At 44.4% G+C, this 18936-nt stretch overlaps 2 protein-coding genes across 2 annotated transcripts; both read right to left on the bottom strand.

The window, feature by feature from the left end:
- Positions 1-3652: 3652 nt before the first annotated feature.
- LOC128418406 (phospholipase A2 inhibitor gamma subunit B-like) lies at positions 3653-7017 on the bottom strand. The gene is made up of 5 exons (XM_053398048.1): positions 6969-7017; positions 6106-6222; positions 5089-5241; positions 4494-4625; positions 3653-3882 (listed from the first exon to the last, which is right to left on the bottom strand). Exons 1-5 carry the CDS (start codon positions 7015-7017, stop codon positions 3692-3694), a joined length of 642 nt encoding a protein of 213 aa, XP_053254023.1. The 3' UTR covers positions 3653-3691.
- Positions 7018-11909: 4892 nt separating this feature from the next.
- LOC128418398 (phospholipase A2 inhibitor gamma subunit B-like) lies at positions 11910-17963 on the bottom strand. Its single transcript, XM_053398033.1, has 6 exons — positions 17922-17963; positions 16331-16458; positions 15657-15773; positions 14751-14903; positions 14082-14213; positions 11910-12617 (listed from the first exon to the last, which is right to left on the bottom strand). The coding sequence occupies exons 2-6, from the start codon at positions 16440-16442 to the stop codon at positions 12400-12402; spliced, it is 732 nt and encodes a 243-aa protein (XP_053254008.1). The 5' UTR covers positions 16443-16458; positions 17922-17963; the 3' UTR covers positions 11910-12399.
- Between the last annotated feature and the right edge of the window lie 973 nt (positions 17964-18936).

The raw sequence follows: 18936 nt of genomic DNA, 5'->3' as shown, positions 1-18936 counted from the left end.
AGTGCACGGAAACACCATTTACCCTCCCGCCGGAGCGGTACCTATTTATCTACTTGCACTTTTTGGTGTACTTTTGAACTGCTAGATTGGCAGGTGCTGGGACTGAGTAACAGGAGCTCACCCCATTGCAGGGATTCGACCCATCGACCTTCTGACTGGGAAGCCCAAGAGACCCAGTGGTTTAGACCACAGGGCCACCCAAGTCCCTTATGCAAACTTACCTAAGTCTATATTTTCAGGGGAGCTGTCCAGCTGTAATTCACTGTATGATTAGGCTGTACCCAACAATTTCCACTCAGAGTAATCCCACTGAGATGAACGGACCCAAGTTAATCATCCCATTAATTTCATTGGGTCTGCTGTGAGTAATGACCCAGTCAGATGGGTGGGGTACAAATTATAAATTATTATTATTATTATTATTATTATTATTATTATTATTAACATTGGATATAGTGTGTGTGTGTGTGTTTCTTTAGCTTTTATATGCAGTTCCCGACCTCACAACCAGTTTGCCACACCCACTCCTGTTAACCTTATAAAATCATATAATATGGGTCACCTTTACTGTCATCTAGTAGCTATGTGGCCACAAAGCAGATAATGGCCTTGGTTTGTTTGTCTCAGTGCTTTTCTATCATCTCCTTCCTGCATCCTCAGTCACAGAGTGGCTAATTGAAAAGTACAAATAAACCATAGAACAAAGGGCATTTTTAGAACTACAATATCATAATAAAAACTACGGCAAAAACCAGCTGTGATTATGTCAATCAAACCACACCCAAATGTCCGTGGCCCAAACACCTGAGCAAATGAAAAGGTTTTAACCTTGCTTATAAATTTATTGCCGTTATAAAGGAGACACATTTTAAAATGGAAACTTTAAGCATAGAAACGTTTGGTAAATGAGGCTCCCCTCCACAGGAACATAGAAAGCTGCCTTATAACAGGTCAGACCATTGTTCCAGTGGCGTAGCGTGGGTTGTCAGCACCCGGGGCAAGGCAAGTAATTTGCCCCCCCTAACCTGTGGATTTGCGCCCCCTAACCTGTGGATTTGCGCCCCCTAACCCTAACCCCCAGATGTTGCGCCCGGTGCGGCCGGCCCCCCCTGCACCCCCACGCTACGCCACTGCATTGTTCCGTCCAGTTTAGTGCTGTCTACACTGATTGACAGTGGCTTTGCAGGGTTTCAGACAGAGCTTTTCCCAGCCCTATTTGGAGATGCCGAGAACTGAATCTGGAACCTTCTGCATGCCGAGCAGAGGCTCTGTTCCTGAGCTGCAGCCCATCCCTAGTTGAGTCCTGAAAACCGCAGTGACCAACACCACCATCTTGCCCATAGACTCACTTATGCACCTTTCCCCCAGGACCTTTGTGTAAGTTCGATGGATTCTAAGAGTGGTCAATCCTTCATCTGCTGTTCTGTGGGGTCACTGTTTTGCAACTAGCTTTTGGGGCTTCCAGCACATATCACTCACCTGGTATAAGTATTCAGGGCCCACCCAGGGAGAAAAAGGCATTTGCTGGATCAGTCATGGGTGGGGAGTTAGAATGGGGCAGCTACGGCTTCTGCAGTAAGGTTACCAGATTTTTTTTCAATGAATCTGGGGACTCTTCATTGAAATGAGTTGGAATCATAGGATTTTGTAAGGGGACCGATTTGTAAATCTGGGGACTGTCTCCGGGTTCTCAAATTTAATCCATTCCGGGAGTGCAATCGACTCCTGAAACCATTCAAAAACCAAGGCGTGGCTTCCGATTGGCTGCAGGAGCTTCCTGCACTCAATTGGAAGCTGCCTTGGATGTTTGGCTTCCAAAAAAACATTCACAAACCAGAGCACTTACTTCCGGGTTTTCGGCGTTTGGAAACCGATTTGTTCGACAACTAAGCCGTTCGAGAATCAAAGTACCACTGTACCATTTAAAATTGCCAGTTGCTTGTTAACTGAAGGTTTCCGAGTGACTTATGGCATGTTTAAAACATAAACATAAAGAAATTCTACTATAAAGACAGAACAAAACAACCCTCCCCTAACCGCCACAGGCTTGGAAGCATGCTAGTAACAAAACTACATCACCTTAGTCTAGCAAAAGATAAATGTTGTCAATGTTGCAACCCTAACAACGACAAAATTCTTTAAAGGATTGCACCACATGTGAAGAGGAAGTACCTTTGAGAATGAAAGGTGGGGAAGATGGTTAGATGTAGAAAGATTCAGGGGAAGGAATATGTAGTGGGGCTTAGGGGTTGCACGAGGATAGATGGTTTGATGTCCAGTGAGATAGGCTAGTTTCTTGGCCGTAAGGAGCAGAGAGAGATGAGAGGAGCCTGCATTGGCCAAAGGGTCTTGCCCAACCTTATCCAACCTGGAAGCCTCCAGATGTTTTGGATGGCATTTCCCATCACCTGTGCTGCTTGGGGTGATGGGAACTATGGTTCAAAGCATCTGGAGGGCTTCAGCTTAAGCACTTGTCTACAGCAGCAGATAGATATGGCCATAGATGGTCAAATTAGTCTGCCCCATTTTAGACATCTCACTAGCAAATATACAGTGTGTCCACATGCCTGCCTTCATAGAGGCAAGTGTAATAATAATAATAATAATAATAATAATAATAATAATAATAATTTATTTGTACCCTGCCCATCTGGCTGGGTTTCCCCAGCCACTCTGGGCGGCTTCCATAGAAACCAAAAACACTAAAACAATGGGTGGTAGTCTATACTCTTTACATGGTTTATTTCTATGGATCGTGGTATTAGTGCAGCTGACATAAGTTTAATATGAAAGGCCTCCCCAGATGAACTATCTGTGACCTTCGTACAAGCTCCTATCTCATATGGACCTGGAAAGAACAGCTAACTTCCTGATCCTAATAGTTGCAGAGAAGATCAGAACACAAATGTTTCTATTTTTCCAGGAAGGTCTGTTTACTCTTTATTAACCTCCTATAAGCAGGAATCAGACTTCAGACAGTGAAGATCACTTCTAAGGTAATCTCAAGGACCTACATATCGCTGGACTAGGGACCAAATGAATGGATGAGAGACCTTTGTTTCCTTGCTGGCACAGGTTTCTGAAGGGGAGAGCTTAACTCTTGCAGAAGCCACATGTCTCAAATTCTTGATTTTGTGCACTGCTTTGCTCCAATATAATGTACACCCCTTCATTATTTTGCTTTCCTATGTAATGAAATTGTGTCAAATATCCAATAGCAAAACTTTCACACCTCCTCTAGCACAAGAGAGATAAGAACGCATTCTGACACTTTCATAATGTCTCTTACTTGCATCAATGGAGGATGAAGATTGTGTGTCTCTGTACATAGAAACCTCTGACTTTCCTATGGTTGGAAGATTGCCTACTTCAGAAAAGAAAGTATTTGTTCCACAAACATTGGCCTTTGGCCCTGCCCACCACTGGCTGGTGACCCCACCCCCCTGAAGGCTGTCATGAAGAAATACATCACTCAGGCTGAAAAAGGGTTCTCCATCTCTGCTAAGTCTCATTGACCAACAGATCTTCAATGGACAAGCTTGTCCTCATTTCTTTTTGTTTTATTTTTTCCCCATGATTCATTACAATTCAGTAAAATAACTTGGAAAACAAATTATTTTGAAAAACCAAATATAGAGAAGAACATGGAAAGGAAGGTCTCCCATGATGCTGAATAACAGGAGGGGGTTCATTAGAGGGCGATCTTCACTGCCAGAAGCCCCAACAGGGCCAGAAGGGGAAATCTCGATGATGGAGCCTTATTGGCTGGTTTGCATTGAGCATTTAGTGTTTCAGAAGCATGGAAGGGCGTTCCAATCATTTCTTGCACAACTGCACAGAAAGACTTGGTAGTGCAACCTTTCACGGTGATTTCATTCACACCTGGAGATGGAAAGCAGAGACTACAGTTTAAACCCACAAACCAGGAAAAGGGAAAGTTCTCACAATTAGGAATTCATTCAGTTCATTTCTCACAAGGGGTTAGGCCAACCTGATGCTCCTGAACATTTTATTATTATTATTAGAACACATCTCCCAGACAGATTTTATGCATTTCTCTGGACTTTGAATGGCATTTACAACACATACAAAATGTGCTTCTTGCTGGTGAGTTCATTGAAAAGCATGTGTTGTTTCCAAGTGGATTCTACTCAGAGTAGACCCACTGAAATTAACAGAACTAAGTTAGCCATGCCCATTCGTTTCAATGGCTCATCCTGGAGCAAAGTTCGCAACCTGGAGCAACTACTTTGGGGTTAGCGGAGTTTGTAACCCAAAGTGTTCGTAACCCAAGGTACCACTGTATTGGCTACAACCCTGAAGAGTTACATCAAATGTGCACATTTCATGTAAAAAGTAAACATGAAATGGGTTTAAAAAATGCAAGCAGATGAACAGAGCAGGATGGAATGGACCCCTGTGACTGATTGCCAGCAAGACCAATCCCTGCTCATAATCAGCAATATCAGCATAGCAGATCTTATCAGAATTACCAGATTTGATGGTTGCATCCAGACAGTAGTCCTCATCTCCTGTACATTCTGCCTCCTCTGTAGAGCATGGGGGATATAGAGAAAAGCAGGCTGGACATTTTTTCCCATTGGCTTTACTGCTGATTGGTGGCACTATTGGGGTTGGAAAAAAATCAGAGACACTGTCAGAAAAGCAAATATCCTGGGGGCAGGGACCATTTTCCAGCCCAAGGACCGCGTTCTCACCTGGGGTGCACATGCCAGTCGTAGATGGGGCCTGAAGGAGAAGTGCGTGGAGCAATGAATGCTAAGCCTTACTTTCATACAGTAGGCTAGTTTCTCTATCTTGGCAAGTGAGAGATGTCATCACAATTCACATTCTGACCAGGCAAAAACATTCAATGAGGTTTGGCCTCTCCTTTGGAGGTTTTCAAGCAGAGGTTGGGTGGCCATCTCTCGTGGATGGTCAGTTCAAATGGGGACAGGTGTTCCTTGAGGTATTGGGAAACATTTTTATGTTCCTATGTTCACACACACACACACACACACACCATGGCACAACCTGGCCTCTGGAGCGCAGAGCAGGAAAAGAGGATGGGAGCAAAACTATACCTACCTTGAGGAGAAACAGATGCACAGTCATCCCCCTCACAGCAGACAGCCGTTCCTCTGGCAGTAATCATCTTGCCCAAATTCAGATAAAATGATTCAAGTCCGCAGATGTGAGGCGATACGCAGCCTTTCATTACTTCTCGAGTTGTTAACTGAGCTGCAGAGAAGGAATAATAATAATAATAATAATAATAATAATAATAATAATAATAATTTTATTTGTATCCAGAGCGGCTAACATAAAAACAACGCAAAACATAACTTTAAAATAAGCAACCTACATCTCAAAAGTAACATTCAACAATCATTAGGATAGTATAAAAGAATAATAATATCAACATATAACAGTTAAACAGAAATCCACTTAACTGTTACAATAAATAATTTCTAAACCATAATCAATAAAACAATGGCAAGCCACAGTACATAAAATAATACAATACAAATTGAGAAGCAGAGACTAGCGGGTGAAGCAAGACAGGTGGAAGGAGGCCTTGCCTGATGAAGTCTCTCCCCTCACAGTTCTTCCTCCAGGACCAGCTCCCTTGTGAGGACTCCTAGATAAGCATTTAGGGCAGTGTCCTACAACGTGCTGCCCCCCTGGCGTTGCTGGGCTACAGCTCCCATCAGCCCTCGCCAGCACAGTGAAGGGCCAGGAATGATGGGAACTGTTGTTCAGCAACATATGGAGGGACACCAGCCCTTGACCACAGGGCCAAGGTACCTCAGGCTGCAGTGTGGAAAAGTGAGCTCTCTGCTTGAAAACCTAGAGGCCCGTGTTCTCCAGATGTTTTTGAGACTATAGTCCCCACCAGCCACAGTCGGTACTGCCAATGGTGAGGGGTGATGGGAGTTGTAGTTCAAAGCATTCCAAAGCTGCATTTAGAGAGCTGCTAGCAATCTAAGCAGTCACCGCTGCAGGTGAAGGAATGAATGGCCTGGTTCCAACTAGGGCATCTTGATATGCCTTTTTGCAAACCTATGGCCTGGCCTGAATTTGGTGGAGATCCTTCTCACTCACCTACTGTGGCTTCAAGAACAGTAACAGCACAGCTGTCTTCAGCAGCACTGCAGTTCACCATCGTGCCCGTACAGTTAAAGCCTGGCCCTCTGCAGGTTTCGCACTCCAAGGAGTCACCTGCAGGAGAGAAGATGCAAGGTTTCCTAAGCAGGGTCCATGTGCACACATCATTCTACATTATCCATCTGCAAAAGGGGCCAGGATCCCATAAACGTGTGTTAAGCAGTGGTGGAGCTTCATGCTCCAGCACCGGGGGGGTAGAGAGCAGGCAGGGGCAGGGCTGGCATGCGTCCTAGGGGCATGGCACGCCATCCACAGGGATGTGACATCCTGCCAGCAGGGGCGTGGCGCCCAGCGTGGGCAGAGAGGCAGCCATGATGGCACCCCACCAGGATCACACTGCCGGGGGCGGTGCGCTCCCCCCGCACCCCTCTTCCTCCGCCAGTGGTGTCACGTGCAACGCTGTTCCTGCTCTGTGTAACGCGACACTCACCAGCTTGAAGGTGATACAGTGGTACCTCGGGTTAAGTACTTAATTCGTTCCGGAGGTCCGTTCTTAACCTGAAACTGCTCTTAACCTGGAGCACCACTTTAGCTAATGGGGTCTCCTGCTGCCGCAGCGCCACCAGAGCCCGATTTCTGTTCTCATCCTGAAGCAAAGTTCTTAACCTGAAGCATTATTTCTGCGTTAGCGGAGTGTGTAACCTGAAGCGTATGTAACCTGAAGCGTATGTAACCCGAGGTACCACTGTATATTGGTTTCCACCCCAGTCAGCCCTTCCAGATTTCCCAGCTTGGATCTCCTTTACTCCCAAGCATCCCACTGCAACACACACTGGCCCTAGAAGATTACGACTGCTTACCTGGGATTAGAAGCACAGAGAAGACAAGAAGTCCCAAGAGAGCCGGCATGGCGCTGGGGAAGAAATGACAGGTGGAAATGAGTGCAACAGTTTTTTTCAGCCTGGTGTGAATTTTGAAGGAGAGCTGCATTTTTATTCCTATCGCTTCAGGGAACGTAAATTAGGTAAACTGGTCTCTAAACACGAACTGAGTAGAATTTCACCCCTGTTGTTGCACACTGTAGATACAAATCTCCTGGCCAATTAATCCTTTGAGAAGTTCATGGGATCGAGCACATATTGGGGGTGGGGTGTGTGGGGTGTGTGTGGAAAACTAAATTATCCCCCCCCATTTCAACAAATAGTTTTTAAAAATAAATAAATCCCAAACTTAATAAGCAACCAATTTAAGGAGCCAAATCAATCCAGGGAGGCTGTATGGCTCACCTCATATTTTATCAAAATCCTCCTGTCATGTGGAGGTGCTCAGTGTATGTGCCAGTGGAGCTCATAGCGGTCAGGTGTGCTGCCATTTTCTTATCAGTTCCATCCGAGAGCGGTGTGTATATGTGTGTTGTGCGTGCGTGCGCGCGCACACACACACACACACACACACACACTCCTAATAACCAGGGGCTGGCATTAGTAAACCAAGTGAGATCAAACTTATCTCCTTTTTAGATAGTGTTACTCATGTGGTAGATCACGGGAACACCTTGATTTCAGCAAAGTATTGGGTAACTGTGGTTTGTTAAAGTTTTCCTAGCAATGCTCAGCTCCCTTAACAAACTATAGTTGCCAGGATTCTATGGGAGAAGTGTGCTTTACATGTGTGGTTGTGAGCTTACTCCCAAGTAAGTATGGCAATGAGCATAGCCCAGCAAAAATTGCCTGATTGGCTTCTCTGTCTTCAACAGACAAACTGAGCATCCCCTCATTTTGAGGGTAGCAGCAACAGAAGGGGACTTTTCAGTGCTGGCCCCCTTTCACATCCAAAGGGCATGGCACCTACCCTCCTATTCTTCCAGGGCTGTAACATTTAATGTTGTTTTAACACCATTTAATTTTAATCTGTTTATAGCTACATATTAGTTTTAGCTTTGTTTAGTTTTTGTATATCACCCTAGGTCCCTCATTCCTCTTTCAGTGGCACAGGAAAGAAACATCTTTTCTTAAATAAAATAAATAGCAACCTAACCATGAGAGCGGTAACCGCTCTTCCAGAACATTGCCATTTCTCAGAAATACAAAGTAGTATTATTTCTAGATTTAGGCCACATTCACACCATCCATTCGAAGCCCTCTGATACCACTTTAAACAGTTGCAGCTTCACCCAAGGAATTCTGGGAGCTGTTGTTGTTTGTTAATGGTGCTGAGAGTTTTTAGGAGTGCCTCTGTTGCCCTCCAAGAGTGACACATCTCAGAGTTCTCCATGAAGGCAGATTGATTCGTAACCATTATGAAAACTAAAGCTCTAGGAGACCTCTAGTTGGGTATCCCAACAACTCTCGGCACCCTTAACAAACCACACCTTCCAGAATTGTTTGGTGGCACCCATGACTATTTAAAGTGGTATCGAGAGTGCTTTGAACAGATGGTGCAAATGTGATCTAAGAGTCTGCCAAGTCTAGAGCTCCAAAACGGATGTAGTATGTGACTTACCACAAGTTGTGAAGGACTGCAGGGCAGGTGCTCCTCAATCAGGATGTCTTCTTCTAGCTGCTAAAGGTCACTTATGGCACATCTATTCTGGAATACCTTGCCTTATGTAGGAGCCAAAGGCTTTGGAACGACACACAAGAAATATTTGCATTTCATGCTCTATATGATAGCACCAATTTGATGTTCCCCACGATTGCTCCACCCATTCACCACTCATGGTTTTTAAATATACATACATCCATAAAAATATGGTAGAACAAAGTTCAATTGGGTCAAACAGCTTTTTTAAAAATCCCCATAAAAATGAAGTGCAACATAGCATAAAGATCAAGCATAGAACAATGAAATAAAATGAGACAATGGTGTGGGAGGGAACCAAGGTACAAAAACCAGATGTCATCAAGGTAGAAAGACACACCTTATTCTGGATATATCACTTCCAGGTTCGTGTGAAGATTAAGAGATGAATCTGTACATTTCTGCTTCTGATTCTCATTTTTTGCCCATATCCCCATAACGAAGAACCAAGAAACATTGCATTGGATGGAATACTTATATTCATTATATAGCAAAGGAAAAGAGCTGCAACAAATTGAACTGCTTTGTGAGTTTAAGGGCTGGTGGAATTTGGATCAGCTGGTGGGAGGCGAAAGAAAGTACAGTGGACGCTCGGGTTGCGAACATGATCCGTTCACAACCCACAGTGTTTGCAACCCACGGCGGCGCATCTGTGCACATGCGGGTTGCAATTTGGCATTTCTGCACATGCGCAACCGCAGAAACTTGGAAGTAACCTGTTCCAGTACTTCTGGGTTTTGGCGGGTCCATAACCCGAAAAAACGCAACCTGAAGCATCTGTAACCCGAGGTATGACTGTAACTCTTCACACAGCAGTGTTAAATGATGGAAATCGCTTCCACAGGACGCAATGATTGCCACCAGCTTGGAGGGCTTTAAAAGAGGAATGGACAAATTCATGGAGGAGAAGGCCACCAATGGCTACAAGTCATGATGGCTATATTCTGCCCTGATGATTGGAGGCAGTAATACTTCTTAAGACCAGTTATTAGTAGACACAGTAGGGGGAGAGAGCTCTGATGCCTGAATCCTTCTTGCAGGTTTCTGAGCTAGATAGGCCATTGAGCTAATCCAGGAGGACATGTTTCATGTCCTGAGGTTCTCAAGCTGTGTGAATGTGTACATGTGCCCACATATTCGTAACATGATGTCTAAAACAACGCCCCTATAAACTCTGCCTTTCATTTCCAGGCAGTCTTGAGGGCCAAATGCTGGCTTCCAGGCCTCATTCCTGGGTCCTCAGGACTCTTCTTAGGTTAGGCAATAAACCCAGCCGAGACCATGGTCCTCTCCACAGGCCACTCCTCTCGCTGGTTCTCCTTCTCGTCCTCTTCAGGTGGTTGTGCCTGCCAATAGTGCATCCTTTAACTGTAATAATGTCTCTTGTTTCCATCACTGGAGAATGAAGAGGGTGTGTCTCTTGCAGTGCTATTTTTCTAGAAAAAGAGGTGAAGGAACACCTTAAACACTTCCCTCGTTCTCTTGCAATGGCAATGACACCCACCTAAGCAGTGCTGGAATTGAGATCTGGTGAGTTCTGGCTGAACAAAAGCCTTGCCAGCAACCCTGCATAGTAGGTTCATCTGAGAGTGAGTGAGTGAGTGAGTGAGTGAGTGAGTGAGTGGCCCAAGGTCTCCTGTGGCTGAGTGGGGATCTGGTTTGTTGTCTCCCTGCTTGCTGCAGAACTACAGCATTCCTTGCATTTCAAGGGGCTGGACTAGATAAACCTTAGGGTCCCTTCCAACTCCACAATTCTATGATGCTAAGTTTTCTCTTTAAAAGGCTGGCCGTTGCACAAACTCTATTGGGCTGCTGTTGTGAATAAGGCGTTAAGCATTATAACTAACCCCTTTTGAGGTTTTAAATAAATGTTTGTGTTAGGCTTTGAAGCACTGCAAGGGTGTGAGCACTGGGGTCGCCATATTTCAAAAAGTAAAATTCCTGACACCCACAAAGTTGTTTCAGAAACCCACGCAAATTGTTAAGCTTTTCGAGTGATTTTAAGCTTTTTGAGTTGTTTCCATTGCTTTTTCCATCGCGTTGCCATCCATCTGGGTTTTACCTGACATTTTGCTGATATTTTTAAAAGTGAAAATCCATACACCAAAATTCCCCCGTTTTCAACACCCGAATACTGGATGCCATTTTCGACATCCAAATCTTAGGTATGTCTGGGGAAACCTGTACGTTTTGCAGCCCTAGTGTGCTGTCCAACTGAACTCAATTGCTAGGAGGCAGGCATTATACCTGAGCTGTAGGTGTGTTGCCTATGTTAATCCCCTTTGTGTGTGCATGTGCATGTGTGTGTGCGCTCTCCATCATCATGTATATAAATGCAAAAGTAACACTGAGCATGTAAGCATTCCTCTTTAACCAGGCCTTTGGCTGATTGACATCTAGTGCCCTTTTAAAATGTGTTGGTGTGGGGTTTTTGTGTTATTGGGTTGTTTTTGTTTTCATTATATATTTTGTGGTTTTGTGTTGTGACCGCGGTGTACAAATTTCAATAATAATAATAATAATAATAATAATAATAATAATAATAATAGACTAGACCCACCCCCAGGACTGGCAGAGTTAGTGGCCCTTTAACAGACAGGCAGATATTCAGCAGGTCAGAATAAGCATTTTGAGTGTTATTCATTGGAAGTCCATGGGATTTAAATTCCCACTTTTAACAGTTTAATAGGGTTGCAGATTTCTGTGTGTGCTCTCACCAACTGGACTGGGACAGCATATGTGTAAGATTTCAGACCTGAGCACACTTGGATGAGCTTACAGTTTAAACCATGCACATTTTGATCCATGCGTGTTTGCTTAAAAATCTGTCCCACTGAGTGTTAGGAAAACATTCTTTAAGAAACAGATAAAAGTTCCTGGAAGCTTTAAAGAGGGTTCCAGAATTTTTTTTTTTAGTGCGTAGGAGTGGCACTCTGGGCTTGATTGGTGTCAGCAGGAGTTGCAAATAAAGGGAGGAAGTTGCAATTTCTGCACAAGTAAAGCACACGAATACACTGTACGCCTACACTGTGACAACAAGGTTGGAAGTAAGACAATGTGTGCTGCTGATACTGTGAGTTTTCCTGTGTCAGGATTGTTAATTACTGGACTGAGATTATACCATGATGGAGAGATAAAGAAGGAATGTAAATAGCTTGTATATAATAGTAACAAAAATGCTTGTGCAACCATCAAGCAATAAAGAAGCTCTTGACTCTGAATTTGAGTATGACTCCTTTTCTTGTCCTCTGCCTCCGGGGAAAACTCTGCTACAAACAGTAAGAAGTAGTTTTACCGAGGTGCCACCACACAAGCAGAAAAGCGCAGCCGAAGTGTGTGGGCGGTAACCTGTAATGCTGAGGCAGCTCAGCCAGCCCTCCCCTTTTCTCGTATTCCACCAGCAGTGTATGTATATGGGGGCACGGAGGGGAGGATGTCCCTGATGTCCCTATTTTCATCTGAGAACTCTTGGCAGCCATGAAATGCGTTCCACAGGTTGAAAAAGGTCCCCCGTTTCTGCTCAGGCTGCTTGGCCAACAGATCTTCACGAAAGCATTTCATCGTCATTTCTGCAAAAGAACAAACCGGCTCTTTGTAAGTCAGTAAGATATCTACGTAGGAATACAAATCCCTCTGGAGAAAAACCAAACCGAAAGCAGAGACGGACATGGAAAGGAAAGTTGTCCTCAGTGCCGAGTCACCGGAAGGAGTTCATTGCAAGAGGATCTTCACCAGCAGAAGCCATGACAAGGCCAGAAGAGGAAATCTCAGTGATGGGGGTGCCTTACTGGCTGGCTCACATTTACCATCTAGAATTGCAGAAGTAACTGCCCTCAAGGTACTCTTAAAATTTCGTGACAAAGCATTTAGTTGTATAATATCGCAGTAAGTCTTGGTAGTGCAACCTTTCATGGTGATTCCAAACCCTCCTGCAGATGAAAAGGAAAGATGGGAGGTCAGGGGGGGCACTATTCACAGTATTCCCCAATGCAAGTTTGATTTGTCTCCCACCATGGTCAAACGGGCTAACAAAATAAATAAAAAACAAAATAAAGATAAAAGCTAAATAAATAAATAAATAAATAAATAAAACTTTCAAAAATGTCCCACATTGTGATATATGAGGTGCATGTGGAGCCATGTCTGTTAATTTCAATGAATATACTATGAGTAAGACTAGTCTTGGATATAACCCATTGATGGGGATGTTCCTATGGATTGAAACAGTATAGGACAAAGAATGTTCTTCTTCCAGGCACCACTCATGTTGACCTCAAGTGTAGCCATTTTTCTGGCATAGATTTAGGGTGAAAATGTATTGGACCTGGCAAAGGACAGTCCTCTATTTGAAGGTCTATCAGAAGCTCTAAGAGACAAGCTCTGTTTATGGGCCTGTCTGGTCTCCAAAGCTCCTGATGAAGTATTGCTCTAGATATTGTGGGATAATAATATTATTATATTATAGAATCAGCATCATCTTTAAAAGAAAATAAAAAAACAACACGTTTGGAGGGTGGCAACAAGAAAACAGGTCTTTTCTGTGGTGGTTCCTTGACTGTGGAATGCCCTCCCCAGATAGGCTCACCTGCCACCATCAGGCAGGCAAAAACATTATTCTTTTCTAGGCCTTTGGTCATTAAATAATCTATGGCCTGCTAAAGCTTGGGGGCCTGTTGTTGTTGTTACAGTCATACCTTGGAAGTCAAACGGAGTCTGTTCGACTTCCAAAATGTTCGGAAACCAAAGTGCAGCTTCTGATTGGCTGCAGGAGCCAATTGGAAGCCGCAGAAGCTGCGCCGGACGTTTGGCTTCTGAAGATCATTTGAAAACAGGAACACTCACTTCCGCTTTTCAATCGTCTCGGAGCCGATTTGTTCGGGAGCCAAGGAGTTCAGGATTCAAGGTATGACTGTCTTATTATTATGCTGCTTGTTACTATGTTTTTTGTTATATCTGAAATTCCTGAACTTGCTTTTCAATTCAAATGCATCTCCCAGACTGATTGTGCACTTTTCTGGTTTGGTAAAGTGTTTTAAATGGGGTAAAAAAGCATGCAGAAAAGGTGCTTACAAAATATGCTTCTGACAGATGAATTCATTGGAAACCATGGGTGTCTCCAACTAAAATTGGCTCAGAGCACACCCACTGAAATTAACAGACCCAAGTTAGCCCTGCCCATTAATTTCAACTGGTCAACGCTATGATTAACATCAGCTAAAACCCAGCAAACGTTACCTAAAAAGTGCACATTTCAAATAAAAAATTAACCCAAAATGCATTAAAAAACACAAACAACTAGATAGAACAGGGTGGAATTAGACCCTTATGACGGAGGGCCAGCAAGACCATAATGCAACAGAATTTGCCAGAAGAGCATAACAATTCAGAATTACCAGTTTTGATGCTAGCATCCAGACAGTGGTCCTCTATTCCTGTACATTTTGTCACCTTTGCAGGGCACGTAGGAGTCAGCGAATAGCAGGCTGGGCATGTTTTCCCATTGACCTTTTTCATCATTGGAGGCACTGAAATAAAGCAAAGAGGCAGTGTATACTCACCCATTCCTCTCTATCCTCCATCCAGGCAAGCCAAGAGACATTATCACAATTTAAGGACCACAGATCTCGCCAACCAAAAACATTCAAGGGGATTGTGGAGTAGGACTTGCTGTTGGGTGTGGCCTGGAGAGATGGGGCATGGCCAAGAAGGGAGTGTGATCTAGGCTAGTGTACTTCAACCTTGGGTTCCCAGGTGTTGTGGGGACCAGAACTCCCATCTTCCCTGACCTTTGGTTGCTCTGATGAGGGATGATGGGAACTGTAGTTCAACAACACCTGAGGACCAAAGTCAGAAAACCTTGGTCAAGAGAGAATGTACGGACCAGATAGAGAGGCCCGGAGGGGGCACAATTGGCTCTCAGATATGATGTTGCCCTCCACTGTGCTGCACAGTGGCAAATGATAAATCTGTTATTCAGGAGCGCACTGATGAAATCAATGGCACAGCCTGACCTCTGGGGCATAGAATGAGGTGGGGGAATGGAAGAAAAAAACTATACCCACACTGAGCTGAATCAGATGAGCACTCAGCACCCTCACAGCAGATAGTCATTCCTCTGGAGGTAAACATCTGGCCCAGATTTACATAAAATGGTCCCAAACTGCAGACTAGAGCTGGTGCACAGCCTTTCAGGATCCTCTCATATGATTTTCCAGCTGCAGAGAATGAAAGAATAGCATATGGATTTAGGGCAGCCTTCCACATCATGAGGCCCTCCTGGTTTTGCTGGGCTACAGCTCCCCTCAGCCCCAGAGAGCCCAGGGAAGGCTCAGAAATGACAGGAACATCTAGAGGAAGGGACATTGGTCCTTCACCACAGAGTTACGGTATCTCAGACTTCAGGAGATTGGTAAAGAGAGATTTTTTGCTTGGGAAGCTAGAGGCTGTGTGCCCCAGATGTTTTTGACTATGACATACCCTCCAACATTTCTCTGATGAAAACAAGGGCATCCTATTCCATAACAACAACAACAACTTTATTATTTATATCCTGCCCATCTGACTGGGTTGCCCCAGCCACTCTGGAGGGATTCCAACATCCATAAAAACATAATAAAGCATAAAATAAAACATAAAAAATATACCCTCCAACATTTCTCCGATGAAAAGAGGGACATCCTAAGGAAAAGCAGGACATTCAGGGATCAGATCAGAAACTGGGACTGTCCCTGGAAAATAGGGATACTTGGAGGGTCCTCTGTGAGTTTATGATCCATATCAGCCTGTTAGCACTGCCAATAATAATAATTTATTATGTATTAATAATTTATTATATGCCGCCCATCTGACTGCCACTTAAGGCAGCTTCCAACCAATTAAAACACAGTTAAGACATCAATATATATATTGATATGCCTTTTGCAAAATCTATGCCTGGACTGCATTTGGTGGGGATCCTTCTCACTCACCTATTTTGCTTTCACTAAAAGCGACAAAACAGGTGTCGTCATCAGCGCCACACTTTGTCATGCTGCCCTTGCAGCTGGCGCCTGCCGCTGTGCACGTTTCACACTCCAGTGAGTCACCTGTAGAAGAGAACATGAAAGGTTTCATAAGCGGTGTCCAGGTGGAGACACCGGTCTACAAAATGGAGGCAGGAGCTCACAAACGTGGGTCAAGCACAACATGGTTCCTGCCCTATGCAATGCCACACTCACCATCTTGAAGTCAGTATATTGGTTTCCAGCTCAGTCCAGGGGCGCCAAATTGCCCCCCAACTAGAGGGGGCCCAGCATTGTGTGGCATCATATGCACATCATGTGCCACTCCACACATCCTGGCACACGCATGACGGAGACGGGATAGAGTGGGCAGAGGGCAATCTTCAACCTCCATGCATTCTGCTCCCACCCGGCATGTGAGTGCTGCATGGTGGCAGCAGGTATCAAAAAAGGAGGCCCCTCAGTTTTGGGGTGACTCAGCCCCCTACTCACAAATATTGAGAGGGCTGAAGCCCCTTCCACCTCCTATAGCTGGTGCCCCTACTTCAGTCAGCTCTTCCAAAGTCAACAGCTTAGATCTGGTTTACTCCCAGGTATCCCACTGCAACACACACCAGCCCTCGAAGATTACTACTGCTCACCTGGAGTTAGAAGCACAGAGAAGAGAAAAAGTCCCAAGGCAGCAGGCATGGTTCGTGAGAAGAAATGTGCAGCGGAAGTATGTGCAAAAAGCTTGGTTCCTTGTGAAGCCATTTTTTCAGCCCGCTGTCTGCAAAATTAATAAATCAAAAGCCAGATTGGAAGCATGTATGATTTTTTTAAAAAAATGTCCTGATTTCTCAGTACAGTGAGATGCTAGAATCTGGACACCATAGATACAAACCCTCCTCTCCCGTGAATCTTCTGAGAAATTCATGGGATAACAGAGGGATCTCATCTGGTGATGAGGCAAACACGTATTAGCAAGGTTGGGAAGCTAATTCATCCTCGGCCCAGTATACCTGAAGGAGTATCTTCACCCCCATCATTCATCCCGGACACTGAGGTCCAGCTCCAAGGGCCTTCCGACGGTTCACTCACTGCAAGAAGTGAGGTTGCAGGGAACCAGGCAGAGGGCCTTCTTGGTAGTGGTGCCCCGCCCTGTGGAATATCCTCCCATCAGATGTCAAGGAAATAAATAACTATCTGGTGTTTAGAAGACATCTGAAGCCCTGTTTAAGGAAGTTTTTAATGACTGGTGTTTTAATGTATTTTTAATCTCTTGTTTGAAGCTGCCCAGAGTGGCTGGGGAAACCCAGCCAGATGGGCGGGATATAAGCAATAAATTATTATTATTATTATTATTATTATTATTATTATTATTATTATTATCATCATCATCATCATCATCATCATCTGCCCTCACAGTTCAACAAAAAGCTTTATTTGCTCCAAACTTGATTATAAACCAGGAGTCAGAAACCTTTTTCAGCCGTGGGCTGGTCCACTGTCCCTCAGACCATGTGGTGGGTCGGACTATATTTTGAAACAAATAATGAACGAATTCCTATGCCCCACAAATAACCCAGAGATGCATTTTAAATAAAAGGGAACATTCTACTCATGTAAAAACACGCTGATTCCCGGACAGTCTGCAGGCCGGATTGAGAAGGCGATTGGGCCACATCTGGTCCCCAGGCCTTAGGTTGCCTACCGCTGTTATGAACCAAAGCAAGGAGGGAGGGGTTAAAATTCAAGGCAGAGAGGCTGTAAGGCCCACCTCATGTTTAACCAGGATCCTCCCACCCCCATGTAGAGCTGTGCCGTTCATGTTCCTCAACTTGTACACAAGGTCACTTTGCACATGTGCTGGGTGTGTGGCCAGTGGGGGCCATAACTGTCAGATGCATTGATCGTGTTGTGGCCTGTGCACCCTGACAATTCCTTCACACATGCTTTCAATGCAGGCATTGGGAATGCATATGTCTCCACATGTTGAATTCCAACCCCCATAGCCCCTGACCCAGATCAGAAGCGTGACCCAATGGTACATCCACTCACCAACCCCCTGTCACCCCCTTGTGTTAACCCCCTAGAGCTCCCCCTTTTCAAATATCCCGCTGTACCAGACCTCTGCTATGGTTTAAAGCTGCAATTCCTCGCCGTTGCCCTCCATCCCTGCTGGACTCAAACTTCTGCTGCCATTTAAAACCATCACTTTCCCACTGTCCGTATCCTTCGCTTCTCACTCACATGCTATGGCTACTGCTGCTGTCCAACGCGTCTTCTCTTCTGCTCCCCTGGCCCACCCTGACTTCATCCAAATCCACGATTGTGATGCAGCACTGCAAATCCTCCAATGGGGGCTGCGTGATAACAGCCTTCATTTTTTATGTACATAGGAAGTTTCACTGAACTTGGAGGAGTGGAGTGAGTTTCTTGCTTCTTGCTGGGTATCAGAGGGCAAGTTGCCTGGGCTAATGGTGTGGTTCACACAGCTGGCTTTGTAGTTTGACTAGTTTCTCCTACGTGAACCTGCCTAGTTATTAAGATTGGGCTTGCTTACATGCCACTCTTCCATTTGAACTAAGTGACACCGTAAAATGTGTAGAAGACACTCTTCACAAAGGTCTGCCTGGCACCAGCCAGTTTTCCTTTTTGGCACCGTGTGTGTGTGTGTGTGTGTGTGTGTGTGTGTATACACCCATCCACACCCCTATATATTTGTTATCTGCTGCGGCCTTTTTTGTGCCTTTGTATTATGGCTAGACTAACTGCTTGCCAAATGTTTTATCTCTTAAATCCAGTGCTTTTTTCGGGAGGGACGCAGCGGTAGGTATACCCCTAAACATTTTGTGAATCTACATGTGTACCTTTGTCTATTTACTGTATTTATTTTTCCAAATTTGAACTATAAAATGGTGATTTTCTCGAGTCAAAATGAGAATACCCCTAAACATTTTTATTATTACTATTTTTTTAGAAAAAAAGTACTGGTTAAATTATACTGTATATGTATCTTGCAAGCTTCTAGGGCAGTGGTTCCCAATTAGCTAATTACTGAGGCCCCCTTATTTTTCAAATGCCAAGCCATGGAACTGCAACTTTTGGAAATTTTGCTAACTCTATTGTGGTAGTTACCTCTGCAAAGCAATTTTAGGGGCAAAATATGGAGTAGCCCCTAATAAGCAAAAGATTTTAGGTATATTAAAAAAAGAAAAAAGATTTGTGATATTACAATGCAAAAATGACAAAAAATTACTTGGGA

This window comes from Podarcis raffonei, chromosome 8 (genome assembly GCF_027172205.1).
Source record: "Podarcis raffonei isolate rPodRaf1 chromosome 8, rPodRaf1.pri, whole genome shotgun sequence".
Lineage (NCBI taxonomy): Eukaryota > Metazoa > Chordata > Lepidosauria > Squamata > Lacertidae > Podarcis > Podarcis raffonei.
This window is presented reverse-complemented; position numbering and strand designations above follow the sequence as displayed.

What these genes read in the sequence shown, in the direction of transcription:
- LOC128418406 (XM_053398048.1), bottom strand. Translation starts at nt 7,017, where the DNA reads ATGCCGGCTCTCTTGGGACTTCTTGTCTTCTCTGTGCTTCTAATCCCA. An exon ending in TGCATCTGTTTCTCCTCAAG is followed by an intron (nt 4,626 to 5,088) that starts GTAGGTATAGTT and finishes CAACCCCAATAG; the next exon opens with TGCCACCAATCAGCAGTAAA. An exon ending in GGATGCAACCATCAAATCTG is followed by an intron (nt 3,883 to 4,493) that starts GTAATTCTGATA and finishes TTCCATCTCCAG; the next exon opens with GTGTGAATGAAATCACCGTG.
- LOC128418398 (XM_053398033.1), bottom strand. Translation starts at nt 16,442, where the DNA reads ATGGCTTCACAAGGAACCAAGCTTTTTGCACATACTTCCGCTGCACAT. An exon ending in TTTTAGTGAAAGCAAAATAG is followed by an intron (nt 14,904 to 15,656) that starts GTGAGTGAGAAG and finishes CATTCTCTGCAG; the next exon opens with CTGGAAAATCATATGAGAGG. An exon ending in CTCATCTGATTCAGCTCAGT is followed by an intron (nt 14,214 to 14,750) that starts GTGGGTATAGTT and finishes GCTTTATTTCAG; the next exon opens with TGCCTCCAATGATGAAAAAG.